The following is a 21,282-nucleotide window of genomic DNA, read 5'->3' on the forward strand; positions in this document are numbered from 1 at the left end:
TATTCTGATGTTTTAACTTAAATTGTATGTGTTTTTGAATAGCCATGTTTTTAATTCACATTTAAATTTCTTTCTATCTGGTAAAATACGTAATGCCTCAGGCATAGAATTCCAAGGCTTTGCTATTGAAAACACTTGATCTCTTATTTGCATCAGATGTGTTTACCGTATTGTGGGAATTAATAATAGTCCTTTATTTTAAGATCTTAGGATTTGCTGAGGATTGTAAGATTGTAGTATCACTCCTAGTAAGCCAGTGTTATTGGCATGAATGATGTTGAATATGATCATCAATACTTTTTAGTTGATTCTGGATTGTACTGGTAACCAGTGTACTGATATCAGTGAGGGAGTAATATGATCATACTTCCTAAATCCTAATAATAGTATTGCTGCAGTATTATGTAATAGTTGTAGTAGTTTTAAGTGACTAGCTGGAAGACCCAAGAGTAAGGAGTTACAGTAATCAAGCTTTGAGAAAATTAGTCTGCAATACAATACAGAAGACTGTAAAAGTTAATAGTTTCAACTGATGTAGTATACGCAATTTGGTGTATCCTGTCTTAATTAATTTACTGATGTGCATTTTCATTGTGAGGTTCTCATCTAGCTGTACACCTAAATCCCTTACTTGGTTTGAGGGATTAATTTGAAAATTTCTCAGATCGAGGGCAGGTGGTTTTAGCTTCTATGAGTTTCTGCTCAACCAGATGATTTCAGTCTTTTTCAGGTTTAACATCAGTTTAAGCTGTGATAGTTTGTGTTATATTGCATTCATGTAAGTAGAGAGTATCAAAGTTGTGTTTTCAAATGATCCAGAGAGTGGGATGTAAAACTGAAGGTCATCAGCAAACAAAAGGAAAGATATTCCTAGATTCGTCAGTAATTTACACAGTGGGAGCATGTAAATATTGAATAGTGTTGCTGAGAGGGCTGAGCCTTGAGGGACTCCTGTATCACATTGGAAATTGTCAGATATATGGCTGCCCAGTTTGACTTGGAAAGTTCTGTTAGATAAAAATGAAGTAAACCATCTGAGAACCATGCCATCAATCCCTATGTTTCTCATCTGATGGTCCATGGTGTCAAATGTGGCCGCTAAGTCAGTTAGCACAAGGCAATAGGATTCATCTGTGTCAAGCAGATAACGTGTTGTAAAACCGAGTCCGGTAATGAAAGGAGTAGTGTCTCAGTTGAGTGATGTTTCCTAAATCCAAATTGATTTGGATAGAGAATATTTTGATCTTCCAGGTGATTTACAAGTTGGGATACTGCTTTCTTGAGAACTTTTGCTAGGAATGGTAGATTGGATATTGGATGATAGTTGACCCAATCAACAGTTTTTCCAGACCTATTTTTTAAGATCAGTTTTATCACTGCTTGTTTTAATTCACATGATATAATTTCTTCTGATGGTGACTGATTAATTAAGGTTGTTATTGTTGCAGGGATAACGAGTTGTATTTGTTTCTAGGTCATCAAGCCCCCCCCCCCTGGTTCTTTAGCCTGCATGCCCCCCAGTTTACCCAGAACCCTCAAGCATTTCATATGTGTCATAAATGCTTTTATTCAGACTTACCCTTGATCAATAGCAGAAGTAAATTTGCACTGAAATGAAGCGGAAGCATGCCTCATTCACTTCACTACATATGCACATATCTCTTGGCCCTGCCCCAGAATGCCCATGGCCTGCCCCTATTCTGTCCCCTTTTTACGTGATGCGAGATATTCGCACATTGATACTTGTGTGATTATCTGGCAAGTTTATAAAATCAGCCGGCTGCAAATAAGCAATACATGCACATGCATCTCCCACTTTTGATGTTTGTATCGCTTTTAAAATACACTTTTAAGCTAGTTAGCCGGATAAGTTTTATGCGGCTAACTTACATAAATGTTTATCTTTCAATATTGACCTCATTGAAAGTGAACCTATGCTACCCCATAAAGCTGAAAGCCACCCACCTCCCCTGGGAGTTAGTTTTCCATGTATTAGCTATATCATGGACTGAGGGACTCTGCCTAGGTGGCAGGGTGATAACTACAGCTGCACATGCTCAGTAGAGTATGTTTGAAAGTTCTAGAACTTTGAGATCAAAGTTCCATGTCGGGCTCCATCCCATGATGTTACCCATGTATGAGGACTAACATCTTGCTGTCCTCGGAGAGCACCTGTTACATTAAGCAAATCTGCTTTTTTTTATTTGCATATATTTACTTATGCCCAATATCTGGTGTAAATGATCATAAACATTATTAAAGTGAAAAATTGCCAGGGTAATGGGTCTGGGTGCAATAGGGGCACTTCAGGTTGAAGTGCCCCTAAAGAGGTCTTCATGAGCTGCAGATGGACTGGGAAAATTGGTAGACTAATGATAAACTGGTTATTTGATTGCTACACACATGTTCTAAAATACTCTGATTTACTTGTGTAAAAGCCAACTTACAGGAGGGGAGGGGTAAAAGCATCAAATTAACAATAAACTACATGCATATTTTTTTAACATTAGAAGTACAAATACGCAGGTATATGATTTGCTTATACTTGTCTGGGTAATTTCCAGTTTTTTTGGCTAAGTAATTTCACTTTACTTAGACGGACAAATTTGAATTTATCTGGATAAGTAATGGCACTTATCTGGCTGTATTCTGATTTATCCAGCTAAGTAGAAGCAGTCCTACATAGTTGGATAAGTCTGAAAAGTGCTGCTTGTCTGCCTAAGTAGCGCTTTTCGATCTTATCCACCTACGTTCCGCTACTTAGCCGATAAATCCAGAAAAGTCCAAAGTTGTGTAGCTCATGGTTTTTACGGCAGGGGAGAAGAAAAACTGATACTTCACACATCCAGCAGAGCTCTCTGCTTCAACGGCAGGGGAGAAGAAAAGAGGGTTCGCACTCACAAAGCGGGGAGTAGCTGGCTTGTTAAGGCGGTTACTACCCCAAACCAAATGTGCCTGATACTTCACTTTCGATGCACATCCAGCATGGCTCTCTGCTTCAACGGCCTGGGAGAAGACTTATATGTCACGCATATCCAGCATAGCTCCCTGCTTCAACGGCAGGGGAGAAGAAAAACAACCAATAAGGGCTAATAACATAGTCTGGGTAAAACAAATAAGCATGGGTGCAGCTTGCTTATTGCGGCGGCTACTACCCCTAACGAATCAAGCTAGATATTTCACTTGGAGGCAGCTCCATCACTGCTCTCTACATTAAAGGTGGGGGTGGAAGGGAAATAGAACCAAGAGCTAAGAGAAACAGATAAGTATGAGAGAAAATATGTGTGAAGCTTGCTGGGCAGACTAGATGGGCCATTTGGTCTTCTTCTGCCGTCATTTCTATGTTTCTATGTTTCTATGTACATACGTAAGCATTTGTGCTTGCATATGTACTTGTATTTTATGACCTTTCCGCGCAGGTTGTAAAATACAGTAGCAACTTTGCGTATGCCCATATACACATATAATAAATGGGCGGACGCGAGCAGTTTTGAAAGTTATCCTTCCTGTGTTCATATTCAGTCAGAAACACAGGATGAAGCTTGGGCACACTATATTGCCTAGCCTTCAAATATAATTGCTAATATCGCTATCCTAAAATCGCTCACTGGTTTACAAATGGAGATGCCACTGGCTAAAATATGGTCATATAGAGCTATACATCTGTTCGCCACTGTATAAAAGACTGCATGGTTCCTATCTATTTTTATTGAAATAATTTATTTATATATCATTTTAAATAGGGAGGGCATTTTTGCTAAGGATATGGATAAAAATTCAAATAAGATACCAAAGTCAGATGCTTTAATATCATGTGATGATGTGCAAGAAAATACAGGTAAGATCCAATTATTTTTATTGTAGCATTAGATAAATGAAGTACCACATATTAACTGAAAAATGGATTATATATATACATTGAAGGAATAATCTGTACTGTTAATTCTGATGGGGATTGCAGGTTATAAGGGAATAATAGTGCTGTGTACATCTAGTAGCACTATACAGACGATAAGTAGTAGTTGTAGCAGAATACAGTAGGCCAGGTGTAATTAACATTTTTCTCATAGACACAAGGAGAATAATAGTCAAAGAGTCTTTTGCAGCTAAAGTAGTGCTTTACCGTTGGAAATGGCCCTTCAGAAAATTATGAGACCAATATACATATAAAATCTGCACATACACACACTGGGGTAGATTTTCAAACCGCGCGAATTGGCGTACTTTTGCTGGCGCATCAGGCGCCAGCAAAAGTACGCTGGATTTTAGTAGATACGCACGTAGCCGCGCGTATCCGCTAAAATCCTGGATCGGCGCGCGCAAGGCTATCGATTCTGTATAGCCGGCGCGCGCCGAGCCGCGCAGCCTACCCCCGTTCCTTCCGAGGCCGCTCCGAAATCGGAGCGGCCTCGGAGGGAAATTTCTTTTGCTCTCCCCTCACCTTCCCCTCCCTTCCCCTACCTAACTCACCCGCCCGGCCCTGTCTAAACCCCCCCCTTACCTTGGTCAGGGGATTTACGCCTCCCGGAGGGAGACGTAAATCCGCGCGCGCCAGCGGGCCGCTAGCGCACCGGGACGCGACCTGGGGGCGGGTACGGAGGGTGTGGCCACGCCCCCGGACCGCCCCGGGCCGTAACCACGCCCCCGGGCCCGCCCCAAAACGCTGCCGACCCGCCCCCAAAACGCTGCCGACCCGCCCCCCGACACGCCCCCCTCGCCAAACCCCGGGACTTACGCGAGTCCCGGGGTCTGCGCGCGCCGGTAGGCCTATTGAACATAGGCGCACCGGCGCGCAGGGCCCTGCTCGCCTAAATCCGCCCGGATTTAGGCGGATTTAGGCGAGCAGGGCTCTGAAAATCCGCCCCACTATGCAGGCACTTATACATACAGAGGAGAGAGGCATTACAAGAGGTGGAATCTGGGCAGAGTTGGGACTTACCCCAACTACTTTTTGATTTTAAAAAGTATAAGGTGAATTTTAACAGCCCAGCATGTGCCAAAATTGGGAGGTGTGGCACACAAGTTGGGCTTGCACACACCCACTGAATTTTAAAAGCCACCCAGATATGTGCATATCTCCCGCTGCATGCACTTCTCCCTTGATTTCAAAAAGGGGGGTGGTCTGGGTGAGATCTGGGCAGAGTGTGGGAGTGAGCATTTCGGGGCATGGCCAAGAGATGTGTGCATAAATACTTACAGGGTCCTCTGCTGTGTAACTTTACTTCTGCTATGGAGGAGGTGTAACTGTATGAAACAAAAAAGAAACAGCCATTTCAGAACCATTTAAAGGCTCTGGGGTAACTAGGGGTACTGCAGGCTATTAAACCAGGGGGTTTGGAGGACTTAGCTTAACACTGGATAAATTGGTGTACAAACTGGTAAAACTGGTTATGGCATGGATACTCGCCATTTTTTAAATATCCTGACTTGCATGGTAGAACCCTGATTTATGCGCCTGGGCGCATGCACTCTTAAAACTATGTGCACATGTGCATGCGCCCAGGCTATTTTATAATATGCATGTATATATGTGCGTAAATTATAAAATGACGGCATATCTAGACATGAGCCGGCATACCCATGCCAAAGTGCACCCGCGCACTTTGTTTGAAAGCTACTACCCCTGTGCATAAATTATCTTGGAAAAACTAAATGCACCAAAGAGCAGGTATAATTGGGTGCATGTATTTTTGTTGGGATAATTTTCAGAGTGGATCTGTGAGCATAAGTCTGCTTTGAAACTTGCTATATCTTATGGGGTAGATTTTCAGAGCCCTGCTCGCCTAAATCCGCCCAAAACCGGGCGGATTTAGGCGAGCAGGGCCCTGCGCGCCGGGAAGCCTATTTTACATAGGCCTCCCGGCGCGCGCAGAGCCCCGGGACTCGCGTAAGTCCCGGGGTTCTCGGAGGGGGGCGTGTCGGGGGCGTGTCGGGGGGCGGGCCCGGTCGTCGCGGCGTTCCGGGGGCGTGTCGGCAGCGTTTTGGGGGCGGGTACGGGGCGTGGCTACGGCCCGGGGGCGTGGCCGCGCCCTCCGTACCCGCCCCCAGGTCGCGGCCCGGCGCGCAGCAGGCCCGCTGGCGCGCGGGGATTTACGTCTCCCTCCGGGAGGCGTAAATCCCCCGACAAAGGTAAGGGGGGGCTTGTAGACAGGGCCGGGCGGGTGGGTTAGGTAGGGGAAGGGAGGGGAAGGTGAGGGGAGGGCAAAGGAAAGTTCCCTCCAAGGCCGCTCCGATTTCGGAGCGGCCTTGGAGGGAACGGGGGGAGGTAGCGCGGCTCGGCGCGCGCAGGCTATACAAAATCGATAGCCTTGCGCGCGCCGATCCAGGATTTTAGTGGATACGCGCGGCTCCGCGCGTATCTACTAAAATCCAGCGTACTTTTGTTTGCGCCTGGAGCGCAAACAAAAGTAGGCTGTTCGCGCTCGTCTGAAAATCTACCCCTATGTGTGTAGTTGCCGGCCAACTCATGCACACTGTTATAAAACTGTCCCTCTAAATAGGAAAAACTATGAAATACATTTGGCCCAATATCTCTGTTTGAAAATACTGGCCATAAATTTAGGCGTTTTGTGTAAGGTATGTAATGCATCTCACACTGACAGGCACATTCCCTGACTCACCCGTTCCTTCCCAAACTGACACATATGCTCCCTGACTCACACACTTTCTCACATGCTGACATGCACACTCCCTGGCTCACACTCTTGACACACACACTCTCTCAAATATTGACGCATGCTTCCTGATGCACCTTCACACTGACACATGATCCCTGACTCTCATGTTCCCTCATACATTGACACACCCAAGCTCCGTGACTCACATACATTCCCGCACTCACTGACACACGCTCTCCCTGATTCACACAATCCCTTGCACACTGGGGCACATTCTCCCTGACTCATACACTCCCTGACTCACTCTTCTCCCCCTCCAGCTCTGTATAGAAAAATACAAAATATTTTTACTTACATTGGTGGTCAGGGGAGAATTGAGCATATGGCGCCCCAAAAAAATAAGAACTGGGTCTGCTCCCTATTGCTCCTCCCAATCCAAAGATGCTGTGGAAAGGGAGGAGAAGCTGGGTCCCAGCATGAGGGAAGCCCGTGGCTGAGAGCAGCAGCGAGGCAGTGGCAGGAGGTCTCAGTACAACGCTGTCTCCCACTGGCCAATGCAGGGCAGGTGTAAGGCGAGGCAGCGGGAATAATTTCTGCTGTTACAGCAATGGGAGGGGAACAACCAGAGCAATGGTAGCAGACCCAGGGAAGGGGCAGCTGCCACCATTGCTGCCTCCACATGGAAAAAATGTAACAGTAGGAAGGAGAGTCTCAGAGAAGAAGAGATGCCTGTTGCAGAAAAAAATGGCTGCGGGGCTAGTGTTGATTGCAATGGTTCCACAAGCATGGGGTTGCTGTGAACATACCAACCATGCAATTGCCCCAGCTACAGTAGTGACTTTTATTATGGTTTCACAGGCCATTTTACCATCAAGGAGTCAGGATGTAGCAGCAGTAGGACACTCAACAACTTATCCCATGGCCTACAATAGCAAATCAGTCGATCTCCCTCCAATGCACCTTGTGTTCCCTTTCCCAGGCTAGTAGCTTCAGGCAGGAGGAGGACCATGTAGCATCAGGCAGAGGTAGGCCTGACTTCCACAGGGGCCAAATATGATAGGCTGCCGGTTGCAGCCTACTGATGAGATCAGCCAATGAACCATCGGTACATGAAAGATCAAAGAAAAAAAGGCACTTGTTGGAGAGGGGACTGAGAAAAACCATTACATTGCTCTGGCCCGCGGCACCCTCTAAGTCATGACATCAAACAATCCCAAAAGCTGGTTATGAATGCAGGGTGAGGTGACTGTGGCAGGGAGGTTTGGGGGTAATTTTGCTGCCTCAAAATCTTGCCGTCTGAGGCGGCTGCCTCACCCTGCCTCATTGTGAAACTGCCCCTGGTCAGGTCACTGCTTTTCCTCCTTAGCTGGCAAGCTGTTATTTTATATGCATAGATTTAAGTATGGATGAACTGCTTTGCATGCATTTGAAAGTGTTTTGCATGCAATGCAGCTCATTTAAATAAAGGGTGGATTTAGGATACAGTTTCATGTGCAATATTGAAAATATCACATAATATGCGATAAATATTGTTTTTCACATATTAAACTCTTATTGCGGCTTAGTAAATATACACCAAAGTTGCTCTCTTTTTTTATTTTGCTTTTTAGGTGAAAAAGAAAGACTTTTAGATAAGGTACCTGGTACTGCATGGCCTGCTCCTGAATTTCAGTCACCTTCTATTGACATTCATAATATTAATGAGAAGCTATCAGAGAATACAAATAAAGATGGAGAAGATGAGGAAAGCAGTGATGATCTTAGTGAAAAAGAAGATGAAAAAGAGAGAGCACCAATAGAGCTGATGGGAGAGGTAAAATTATGGTTTATAGTTTGAGAAGCATTGCCCACCTTAGTGGACACTTCCAAACACAACATATACTAGAAAACAAATAAAAGAAAAGAGTTAACTCTGTCTGAGCATTGCTTCATCTTAAAGACAAATTTGTTAGTGGTTTGTGGCCTTTCTAACTATAACTCTTACAAACAGATCTCTCTAATCTCAAATGCCCCTACAATATAGTTTTCTTGATAATTAGCAATAACTGATCTGTTGTTTCAAGGAGTGACCTTAGGTAATTTTGGAATTGTAGGATGACTATTCAGCCATTCCAAGGGGTCGATGTACTAACCCACGAGTGGGTTTGCAGGGATGAGTCAATACTATGCACATTTTTTCTCGCAGTACTGACTCATTTAAATGGCATCATGGGGATTTTGTTTATGATAAAGTTTGTGCAAAATCATGGACACATCCCTGGAAAATTGCCACTTTTTCACAATTTTGGAAAATTGCTAATGAGCTGACTGCATGATTCTTCAGCTCTGGAGACTTTGCATGATTTTTGTGAATGTCTTTGCAAACGCAAAATTACATGTGAAAAATGACAAATAGTAAACATAAAAATATACTAATGCGATCATGCTTGCTGTTTGCTGTTTTCCATGCATAATCTCGTTTGCAAAGCTATTCATAGTTTGGTAAATTGGCCTCCAAGTAAAAGAGTGTCGAGGAAAGGAGCGTTTCAAAGTTACATTAGAAATGTCCAAAATATGGTTTTGCTGAAATTCACATCCCACATTTGTGTACTTTTATGCATTTATTATTATCAGTTTTCAGAATTTTTCTATAGAGGTTTTGATGGGAACTTGCAAAGGGGTGTGTGGGTGCACATTGATGCATGTGTGTTGGCGCATTCCCAGGGAAGCTGCTGTTTTATAACATATGCATCTATGTTTTAAAATAGCCTGAGCTTGCAAATATGTGTGCCCTATTTTGCAACTGGGCACGCACATCCAGGTATAAGGCACACAAGTGGGGGAATTTTATAACCAGTGCACGTCCACACCATGACCAGTTTCAGTTTCACCAGTTCATCTAGCAATACACCCACTGTAGAGCTAGGTTCTCCAAACTCCCCTGGTTTAACAGTATGCACTCCCCCCAATTACCCCAGACCCTTTAAACCCCTCAGGGATGGCTGGTATTTTATTTTTTTAACTTACATCTTCTCGATAGCAGAAGTAAAGTTACATGGCACTGGACCTGGGCACGCGCTCAGGCGTTTAAGTATTTGCGTGCATATCTCCTGGCCCCACGCTGAAATGCCCCCGCCCCGCCAAAATCATGCCTTCATTATGCCCCTTTTTGAATCAAAGTGAAATATTTGCACATCAGGAGATGTGCATGTCACACATGCACACACATCTCCCAATTTTGGCTCTCACCCTGCTTTTAAAACGTACCTCTTTGTGTAGAGATATTTCAATATAGGCTTTATGTAGCAAATACAGATAAAAAGAAGGTTTGTTTCCCTTTGTGAGGGTGGCACTTCACTTATAAATGGTCACTGAGAGCATTAACTTTCAAACTAGAGCTGTTAAACATTGTTATCCTTTTTGGTTCTCACAATATAATACTACTACTTTAACTTGAAACTCTCTCCAGCCTTGTCCTGTAATCTCTATTACATTTAAGGAACCTCTTATCCTCTCTTCCCACATAACATACCAAAGCAGCATCCAGTGTGAGGTCCATGTTCAGGCAGTTGTCCAGCTAAATTAGGAACTTGGCCAAACAAATAGTGGAATTTGAAAATCCCACTGTGCTGACCAGGATCATTTTATCTGGGTAAGATTTTAGCCAGATAAAATGTACTCAGGTAAGATTTCCAGTCATACTTTGAGTAGGGAAGTTGCTGACTGACATAGCTCCTGCTGACTTTAGTGATTTATTATAACTGCAAAAAGGGCTGTAGAATCTAAATATGGTCTCAGACTAAAGATTTGGGTAACAGATCCATCCTATCACTTTGGGCAGATTGGGTTGAGAAGAGTAAAAAGTCAAATAAGAAGCCTGACAGCTGTTGGAGCATGCTGACGAATTGGCCTCGGAGGAGAAAATGGGGTTGGAGATGTCTAAAAATGGTGAAAGTGAACCCTCATTAAAAATCTTATGGTTACATTTGTTGAAGCGATCTCTAAAAAATGTGATAAATGTTTGGGGATCAACGTTGACAAAGTAGCTCAACTTGTTGACTCTGTACAGGATAAAGCTGTGCGTTATCGAGGAGCAAGAGATGAAGATAACAAAGTTAGAAATGGTGACAACAATGCAAGTGAGCAAAATAGAAAAACTAGAGATAAACCATGCATCATTACTTGAAAAACTGAATGACCTTGAGAACAGATCGAGGCGATGTAATATTAGAATTTTAGGTTAACCCGAAAAAATTCTTCTCAAAATGACTCCCTGAGATCCTGGAGTTGGAATGTCCCAAAGGAGTAGTTAAAATAGACAGAGCACATCATGCACTCACTCCTGCTCCTGGTTAGCATCCCAAGGCTGAAATAGTTAAGCTCCATAACTTTAATGATAAATGGTTGATTCTAAATGAGGCTAGGGATGCATGAGACCTAACCTACCAGGGACATTGCATAATGCTATTTCAAGGTTTTTCTGCTGACTTACAGTGCAAGTGCCATGCTTTTCAAAACGTTAAATAGGAATTGCAGCAGTTAAATATTCATTATACGATGATTTACCCTGCAAGACTGAGAATATTTGCGAATAGTAAGCCAGTTTTCTTTGATAATATAAAAGCGACAGAAGCCTGGTTGCATGAAGCAAGAGAGCAGAATGCAATAAAAACCTAATGGATTGCAGTGAAATAAAGGAGATTTGGTGGCCATTTTATTTTGGCAGCAGCGACAGTTGGCAATTGGTGAAGTTGCTTCATCTTGATTCCTATGTTAAAGGAAGCATCATGTAGATACAAATTGTATTTATTTTGGCACACAATAATATTTATTTTGAAAGTACTACTCAGTACTATGTTTTATAGACTATATGAGTTCAAAGTTTTCTTTCTGGAAACATTTTGCAAGTGTGTTATCTGTTCCTCACAGGTCTGTAATGAATACATGTCAGGCTTTGAGCTTCAGGCAGACTCTTTTATCATTGGCTTGCTTATGACCATGCTCCTTCATTGATCTTAATAAACTTGTCATCTCCAGTATTGTATCTCAGCGGCAACTCTGCTAAATTAACTATATTTTGAGTTTATTGTCTTGTGATAGCCAGCGTCTATCGAGACTAAAAACACACTGTCTTGCACCTTTTTTATTTTTTCTATGGATCAAAAACAGAACAATGTCATCTTTAATTTTTCTTGAATTCATATTTAGTGCAAGCCTGATGCAATATTAATGCCTGATGTTTAACCTGTCTGAATACGGTTTCCAAAATAATTATTACCCTATTGGTTGATATTAGTCCTGCATTACACTGGTTTGATGTGCCAAATTTTTGTAATCCTGTTGTTCTGTGAGTTGTAGGGTAAGGAGATGGGAAAATTGAGGTAGGGCTTTTGTTTTGGGGGGGGGGGGTTAGTTTGTGGGGTTATCCCCCTTTTGGTCCCAAAGGATTTTCCACCAGACGGTTGAAGGTTCTCTAGAAGTTTTGTAGAAGGGTTTGATAGATTTAGGAGGGATAGTTGGGTGGGGTTGGGGGGATGTTAAATGGGTGAGGTATATTTTTCTGACCTGACACATATATATATCTAGGCCCAAGTTGGGGTTGTGGCCTACAAAAGAGGAATTGTATTGGCATGACCTCGACAGTATTATTACACAGGGTGAAGATGAGATAAGCTGTACGTTAAGTACTTTCACCTCTAGTAAAATACTCATCATATTCCTAAGTTGAGCTTGGTGGAAACTGTTCTTCATTGTCTCCTTTACCCCAAATATATTTGCTGGGTCTGTTCTTAAAGAGGTCTGATTTGCTGTGTTTCATAGAATCAGGGCCAGCGGAAGCACTAGGTGAGCTAGGCCTGGGCCTAGGGTGCTGACCATTAGGGAGCACCGCTGCTGCTCGTGAGGCAGGGTGAGGCGACCGCTTCAGGCAGCAGAATATTGAAGCGGCAAAAATAATGACCCTTCAAAATTCTGCCCAGCCCCTGCCTCACCCCTCTCCCTCGTTGCACCACCCTCTCGACCCCCCCAAGACTCACGAAAACCCCTGGTGGCCCAGCGGGGGGCCCGGGAGCAATCTGCCACTCGCAGGCTGTTGGCTGCCACAAACCAAAATGGCGCCAGTGGCCTTAGCCCCTACCATGTGACAGGGGCTACCGGTGCCATTGGCTGGCCTATGTCACATGGTCAGGAGGGTGGAGGGGTTATTTTATTTATATTTGGGAAGGTGGAGGAGCAGCGGCATGTGGTCCCTACCCCTGAAGATGGAGCTGCAAGTGGGGCGGGGGAGCGCGACTGCTGGGGGCAGCGCAAGCAGAAGGTGCCTAGTGCTCCTAATCCCCTTGCACCAGCCCTGCATATAATTAAATGTATATCGTTATATGTGCAAGGCATTTCTACTCCTATTAAATAAAAGAGAATTCTGCAGTTTGCTTGTAGACATACAGCTCAGATCCTTATGTTGCAAGAGTCACGTCTCACTGACAGGCCGATACAGTACAGTGCGCTCCGACGGAGCGCACTGTTAACCTGTCATTGGACGCGCGTTTTCCCTTACACCTTATTCAGTAAGGGGTGAAAAACACGTGTCCAACCCGCCGAACCTAATAGGACCATCAACATGCATTTGCATGTTGATGGCCCTATTAGGTATGCCCGCATGATTCAGTAAGTAAAATGTGCAGCCAAGCCGCACATTTTACTTTCAGAAATTAGTGCCTACCTAAAGGCACCGGGAAAGTGCACAGAAAAGCAGTAAAAACTGCTTTTCTGTGCACCCTCCGACTTAATATCATGGCAATATTAAGTCGGAGGTCCCGAAGGGTAAAAATAGTAAAAAAAAAAAAAATAAAATAAAAAAAAATTTGAAGTCGGCCGGCGGCTGTCGGGTCGAAAACCGGTTTCCAAACCCATAGCTGTCAGCAGGCTCGAGAACCAACGCAGGCAAAATTGAGCGTTGGCTGTCAAACCCGCTGACAGGCGCCGCTCCAGGCCAAAAGGAGGGGCTAGGGACGCACTAGTGTCCCTAGTGCCTCCTTTTGCCCATTTCTACCGCCGGTCCTAATTTAAATACTGCATCGCGCGTGCCGAGAGAGCGGGCGTTCGCCCACTTTCCCGTGGACTTTACTGACTCGGCCTGAAACTTAGAACATGGTAAGTTGAAGTTAGGTTGGGTGGGAGAGATATTTTCACCCTCCTATAACTGTTAGAGTAGTGGGGGTTTTACTTTAATAGATAAGAACCTTCCTATCAAAATACACAGCTCCTTATGGAATGCAGAAGGCAAGTATGGCATATTGGTTTGTACTATATAGTCAGTAACATTCGCTTTAGTTAATATTTATGGTCCAAATACAGACCAGTGGGAATCCTACCAGGGTACTGCAGATAAGCTGGCTCTGCTCCCTGTGGAAAAGATCTGTATTGGAGGGTACTAGAATGTGTGTCCTGACCCAGTCTTAGATAAAACGTCTTTCACCAGAATGTTTTGTTTCACCTGCTGTGCAGCCTCCCCTCTGCCAGGGGTCTTCAGCGAGCCCTGCTCCCAGCTGTACAAGTCACTACTTTCCTGAATGCCTGATGCCTCAGCCTTAACCTTACTTAACCCAGCCTGTCCAGAAGTTAGTGTCTCTTCATTGAGTCATCACAGCTCTCTGACCTGGTCAACCTTACCTTGTTACTCTGCTTTGTCTGGTTATTCTGCTTTACCTTGTGGCCTACCCAGGCCTCTTGTCTTGCCTTGTGGCCTCTTGCCTTGCTTTGAGCCCTTTTAGGTCATCTGGTCTTGCTTTGCGACCTCTCTTTCCTACCTGTCATGTTCAGTGCCTTCTTGGGTTTTCCTGCCTTACCTTATAGCCTCTGGGCCTGCTAGGTTCACCTAGGCAGCCTTGTGCCCTGTTGGGCTTTCCTGTCTGTTGTTGCCTGTTCTGTCAGTCCAGTCCTTGTCTAAGTACTGTCCTTTTTCAGTCCTTGTATTGTCTTGTACTACCCAGTCCAGTCCAGTCCCTTGTCTGTTTCCCAGACCTTGCTCTTGTCCTTTTGCCTCAGGCCTTGCCTTTGTCCTCCAGCCTTCTGTGCTGTGTATCCAGCTCCTAGTTAGTGCCTGGATTCAGATTCCAGTCAGTAACTGGTTCCAACTTTCAGGCAGTACCTGGTTCTAGCTCCCAGCCTGTGCCTGATCACAGTTCCCAGCCTGTACACAGCTCCCACTCCATGCTGGCACCATGATGTTCTCAAGAAGGCAAGTCCTACCGGCCCCCAGACCTCAAGGGCTCAACTTGCTCGGGAAGGGGCTGGTTAGGCAGAAGACCATCTCCAGTCCAGCCCTGCGGTCCTGTCCTGCTTCTGTGGGGGTGCTGACTCCAGCTCACTGCTCCATGACACAGAGGAGGGCACGGGCTTGCTGTTGAACTTGGGGGATGGTAGACACTTTTTATTTAACAGATGTTTGGAGGGAGCATCACACCAATAAGAGGGACCATACTTTTTGTTCTCCGAGACACAGAATGTACAGCAGGATAGACTTTTTTTCTATGCTAACTTTGCCCCCTAGGTGATGGGCAGTGAAAAACTGATCTGTTCCCTGTCAGATCACTATCCAGTAGAAATAGATCTAGGCAAATTTGTCTCTTATACTTTGTTCTGGAGACTTAATTTATTATTGCTGGAAGACAAGAAGTTCCCCACTTACTTAAAGAAGCAATTGAGAATTATAATCTACATAATCCTATAAATGATTATATGCTAGTTCTGAGGTGGAAGGTGTTCAAGGCATATTTGAGGGGGAAAATATTATCCTGTGCCAATTCTAGAAATAGAGTACATAGACAAGTCATTGCCAAACTAAAGAAGAAAATTCAAGATCTAGAGCATCAACAGAAGCAGAACTGTTCCCCTACTACCTCGAGACATTTGGAAATGGCCAGGCAAGAGCTAAAGTCATTAGAGACCACAAAGATAGAAAAAGCCCTTAGGTACACCAAGTTTTGATTTTATGAGCATGGAAATAAGCCAGGTGCTCTTTTGGCTAGAGTAGTTAAGAGGAAAGCATGTAAGGATAATATACTAAAAATTCAGAATGCACAAGGGATGGTTATATCTAACCCTCAAAAAATAGACCACAAGTTAATTCAACACTTTTCTAAATTACATTTGCAACAAAAAGAGATTGATGTGCAGGATGTGAAGAGTTTTCTGGATTCATTAAACTTGCCAAAATTGCAAGAAATACATATAGAAAAATTCATGGCTTCCATCTCTCTACTAGAAATTCAGGCAGCAAATAAAACATTGCCTGGTGGGAAGCTTCCTGGCCTAGATAGGTATCACATTGATTTCTGCAAGAAATTTTTGCTGGAAGTGGCACTCCACCTATTGTATTTATTGTGTTGCATGGGTTGGGGAAGCAACAATGGGAGAGCTGGCAGATGCAAATACCTCCCTGATCTATAAGGCAGGGAGGGCTGAAGAGGACAGTAGTTCCTATGGGCCCATCTCCCTCCTGAATTCATACCTGACGATCCAGGTCAATGTGTTGTAGATGAGACTAGAGACAATATTGCCTGACTTGATTCACAATGACCAAACTGGTTTAATTAAAGGATGAGTTTTCACATCAAACACAAGGAGGCTGTTTAATATTTTACATATGGCCAGATGGAAGGGCCTCTCAGGGTTGGTGGTGTAGTTGGATGCTGATAAAGCCTTTGATAGAATATCTTGGTCTTTTCTATAGTCCTGAAGAATATGGGTTGCCGAATAGGTTTCCTGCCTGGATACGAGCTATGTATGAGAGACCTAGAGTGCGTCTGTTAGTTAATGATTCACTGTTTTCATTTTTTCAAATTGCCAGAGGAACTAGACAGGGGTGTTTGTTATCTCCACTTTTGTTTGACTTAACTATTGACCCTCTGGCAATAGCGATTCAGCAAAATGATAAAATTAGAGGCATGATCTAAGCGGCCATGAACATAATATATTTCTGTTATGCAGATGATGTTCTGTTATATGTAATGTGGCCCTTACAGTCTGGACCTGCTCTTAGGGAATTGTCATATTATGGCTTGCTGACTGGGTACAAAATGAAGTATGACAAGTTAGAACTATACCCTCTTGGGCAGTTAAATATTTGGGCATATATATCACTCAGTACTTCCAAGAACTTTATCGAAAAAAGTATTAATTTGCCATTGATGAAATTAAGAAGGATATATCCAAGTGGGAGGACTTGGCTATCACTTGGTCAGGGAGATGTAATTTATTGAAAATGAACATTTTACTCAGATTACTGTATCTGCAGCATCTACCATCTAGCTAAGATTTTTGTTGAGTTACACAGTGTAATGGCCAAGTTCATCTGGTGACATATGCAAGCAAGGATTCGCTTGAGTCAATTGTAGATGGCTAAAGTGCAGGGTGGCATAGCTCTACCAAACCTTCATATATATTACTGGGCTGCCCGACTTCTTTGTTTAAACATTTGGTCTACCAATAAGGACGATTCTTGTTGCCATTGGAATGGAAGCAGGCAAATATAGATGAGTTGGCCACTCTGGCTTTTCTTCCATCCTCTTCTTGATATGGTGGTGTTGTCAAGTCCTATTTTAGCTCATACTATGAATGTTTGGCACCAGGTCCTTCAATTTTTAGGTTTGTTATCAAAACATCTATCGCCATTAGCATCTACCTACAAAAATAAAGGTATAGCTAGTTGTACCTTTGGCAATGACTTTAAGCTATGGAGAGACTGTGGCCTGCGTATAGTAACCCAGATATGCAAGGATGGAGGTTTCAGATCTTTTTCAGATCTTCAGCAGGAATATGAATTGGGTAATGACTCCTTGAGTTCTTATCTGCAGCTTTGGCATGTGTTGGGTGACCTTTTAGATTTGCAGAGACCCCTGTAGCAACTGAATGAAATAGAGGGCTTTTTGTGGGAGGATGGGCTTTCCACAAAGGGTATTTCTATTATTTACTAGGGTATTTTACATGCTAAATATGATAAAAATTTGTCCCTTTATCTGATTAATAAATGGAATAGAGATTTGGATATGAGATCACTTGTAATAGAAGGGTCGAGTTGATGATTAACCTTTTACATAGAACATATCAAATGCCTGTATATTTTTCTAAATTATTCCCCACTGCTAATGTTCTGTGTTGGTATGGATCCAGGGAACATATGTGGTAGAGCTGTCAAGGGCTATAGCATTTATGGATGGAAATAACGCAAGAAATTTCAGATATCATTGAAGAAGAAATACATGACTCCATTTCTTGGTCTGCTTGAAGATGGGATGGGTCATTGATTTTGTGACAGAATAAACTGTTAATGGTTCAACTTCTGTTGACGAGATTTATGATTGCCACCTTTTTGGAAATATACTCCTGATATAGACTATTGGTGAAGACAATATAGAGAAAATGTGGATATTGAACTTCTCTGTTTTCTTCTCCGTTTTCTTTTGATGGGAGAAAAAGACAAGTATGACCGAATATGGGGATGTTATAGAGAATTTTATGGCCTTGATTGAAGTGAATGCACTCTCAGCTTTGTTCTTGTTTATGTTAATGCCCTAACTTATTACGAATATTAACTTGAATTTGTACTCTTATAAATAAAGAGTTAAAAAAAATTAAATAAATCAATGTTGTTCTGGAGATGCTTCAAATCAGGCCACGCTTATCAAGATAACTTACCCATATAACCCCACAAGGCATTCCTAAAGTTATCCAGATAAATGTAACCAAATAACTTTGATTTAGCTGGTTATATTCAGCAGTGTGGTTGTATCACTGAAGGTCTGGTTTAACTTATCTGGCAATTTTTATCCAGATAATTTACCCAGTCTTCCTGCAGCTAAATACTGACCTCTGTGTGTCCAAAAGTGCAAGTAGCAGCTGAATAATTGTTACAGTTTAGATGAAAGAGCTAGAATTTATTTTATGCAAGGTACAAGGTCATTTAAAATAGCTTTTCCTTTTATGGAGTCTCAATTTAGTGGACCCTTGAGCCGACCTGCAGGAGACTGGGAAAGATGTTCAATGTCTCTAGTATGTGGCAGGCTGGGAGGCAGATGTTCAGGCAGGACGTAGAGGTGCTCTTCACCCTGGAAGCTGGTACTCCCCCGGGAGGAGCCTGGCTGCTGGGACTTAGGCGGGTTGTTGATCAGGACTGAGAACTGGAACCAGACTAGAACAGTAGACAAGTACTGTAACAGGACTCGGGTACTGGAACCAGGCAGGTAGGAACTGTAGTAAGACTCGGGTACTGGAACCAGGCAGGAACTGTAGCAAGACTCGGGTACTGGAACCAGGCAGGATCTGTAGCAGGCAAGCAGGAACCAAGTAGGTGCGGTAGCAGGCAAGCAGGAACCAAGCAGATACTGTAGCAGGAACAGAGCAAGTACCAAGGCAGCTCACTCCGGGGCACAACGCAACAGGGAACCAGGAGGTAAACCCGTTGCAAGGCAAAGACTGGGTGTCTGACGTCAGGAACTGGGCGGAGTCACCACTGGCGAGAAACGGCCTAGAAAAGCGCCCAAGTGACGCGCGTGCCTAGCAGCAGGGCATCTCTGGGAAGCTTCCCGGTGGTGCAACCCCCGCGGGGACGCCGCCAAACAGGCTGTAAACCAGGCCTCCAGAAGCGGGAACAGGTCCAGGAGCACGGTGGTAAAGGTCTGGTCGCGGTGCTCGCGGCCAGATCTGCAACAGTACCTCCCCTCTTACGCCCCCTCTTAGCCGGTCCGGGTTTACTTGGGTGGTCCAGATGGAAGTGCCGTAATAAGTCCTTGTCGAGGATGTTACGGGCCGGTTCCCAAGAATTATCCTCGGGTCCGCAACCCTCCCAGGCAAGCAAGTGCTCCCAGCATCGTTGATGGAACCGGACATCCAAGATCTCACGTACCTGAATCGTAACATCGTCCGGTACTGAAGGATCCGATGGTTTAGGAGCCCGGGAGTGGTATCTGGATAAAAAAAGAGGCTTCAGCAATGACACATGGAACACGTCATGTATGCGCATGGAGGAGTGTAGGCGTAATCGGTATGAGACTGCTCCCACTCGTTCGGCGACTCGAAAAGGCCCACAGAATCTCGGAGCTAATCTTCGAGATGGAATTCATAGCTGTAGATTTTTAGTACTAAGCCAGATGCGGTCTCCTGGGAGGAAGATAGGCACTGGCTGACGATGATTATCCGCCCATTTCTTGGCGGACTGGGCGGCTTTACGGATCTTTCTCTGGATAGAAGTCCATAGGGAAAGAAGCTGGCGGGCTGAAAGTTGCACTGCCAGGAGTGCACTAGGTTCAGACGAAGGCAATGGCAGTTGAAGTTGCTTCCCATAGACAACGAGGAAAGGTGAACTTCCAGTAGCAGCATGCGTGTGATTATTATACGAGAACTCCTCCCACGGGAGTAGCTTGGCCCAATTATCTTGTCGTTCATTCACGAACAAACGGAGAAAGGTCTTTAAGGTTCAGTTAGTCTGTTCCATTTGCCCATTACTCTGAGGATGGAACGCAGATGAAAGACTAAGTTGCACACTGAAGCGTTTGCAAAGGGCTTTCCAATATCGAGCAGTAAACTGTGGTCCTCGATCGGAGACTATATCCTGTGGAAGACCGTGAAGTCTAAAGATATGCTAAGCAAAGAGGTTGGCTAGGTCAGGTGCAGAAGGCAACTTTGGCAAGGGGACAAAGTGCGCCATCTTGGAGAATCGGTCTACGGTCACCCAAATGACCGAATTACCTCCTGAGACGGGAAGGTTCTTGACAAAGTCGGTGGAGATGTGTGTCCAAGTCTCCACCAGAATGGGTAATGGTTGCAACAGACCCCTGGGCCTCCCACTGAGTGGCTTTTGAACGGCGCAGGTAGGGCAAGAGCCCACAAAGGCTTGGACGTCCTGTCTCACCATCGGCCACCAGTAGAATCGGTTCAACAAGTCTAAGGTCCCTTTATAGCCAGCATGGCCCCCAGTGAGGGAGTCATGGGCCCAAGTGAGAACTGCTCTCCAGGAGTGACGTGGAACGACGGTCTTCCCTTGGGAGGACACCAAGGTTGCTGCAAGGCTCACTTTCACAGGATCCAGAATGTACTGGGGAGTGTCAGGAGTCTCTTTGACCTCAGAGGAGCGTGAGAGCGCGTCAGCTCGAACATTCTTAGAGCTGGGTCGGTAGCGTAGAGTAAAGTCGAACTGATCAAAAAACAGCGACCACCGGGCTTGCCTTAGGTTCAGGCATTGGGCTTGCTTCAAGAATGCTAAGTTTTTGTGGTCGGTGTAAATCGTAACCAGATGGTTGGCTCCCTCCAACCACTGTCTTCATTCCTCCAGAGCAAGTTTCATGGCTAACAACTTTTTATCACGAACACAGTAGTTGCTCTCTGCCGGCGAGAATTTCTTCGAGAAATATGAACAGGGTAACAATTGTCCAGAATCAGAGTACTGGCTCAGCACGGCCCCCACGGCCACATTGGAGGCATCGACTTCCACCACAAAGGGCCGGCTGGGGTCCGGATGACGAAGGCAGGTGTCTAACAAGAACGCTTCCTTGAGGGTCTCGAAGGCTTGGCAGGCGGGAACAGGCCAATCCACCGCGTTGGCCCCCTTTCGGGTGAGGGCAGTCAACGGGGCCACAATACAGGAATAGTTAGGAATAAAGTGACGGTAGAAATTGGAAAAGCCGAGGAAGCG

General features: G+C 44.5%; 1 protein-coding gene across 6 annotated transcripts in view; it reads left to right on the forward strand.

The window, feature by feature from the left end:
• ERICH2 (glutamate rich 2) overlaps positions 1-21,282 on the forward strand; it is a 172,702-nt gene that overhangs the window by 99,274 nt on the left and 52,146 nt on the right. For all 6 annotated transcript variants that reach the window (XM_029605741.1, XM_029605742.1, XM_029605738.1 and 3 more), the window contains 2 exons: positions 3,744-3,838; positions 8,228-8,430. In XM_029605741.1, the coding sequence (XP_029461601.1) occupies positions 3,744-3,838; positions 8,228-8,430 (298 nt within the window). The remainder of the gene's footprint in view (positions 1-3,743; positions 3,839-8,227; positions 8,431-21,282) is intronic.

The sequence above is a fragment of the Rhinatrema bivittatum genome, chromosome 6 (assembly GCF_901001135.1).
Source record: "Rhinatrema bivittatum chromosome 6, aRhiBiv1.1, whole genome shotgun sequence".
Lineage (NCBI taxonomy): Eukaryota > Metazoa > Chordata > Amphibia > Gymnophiona > Rhinatrematidae > Rhinatrema > Rhinatrema bivittatum.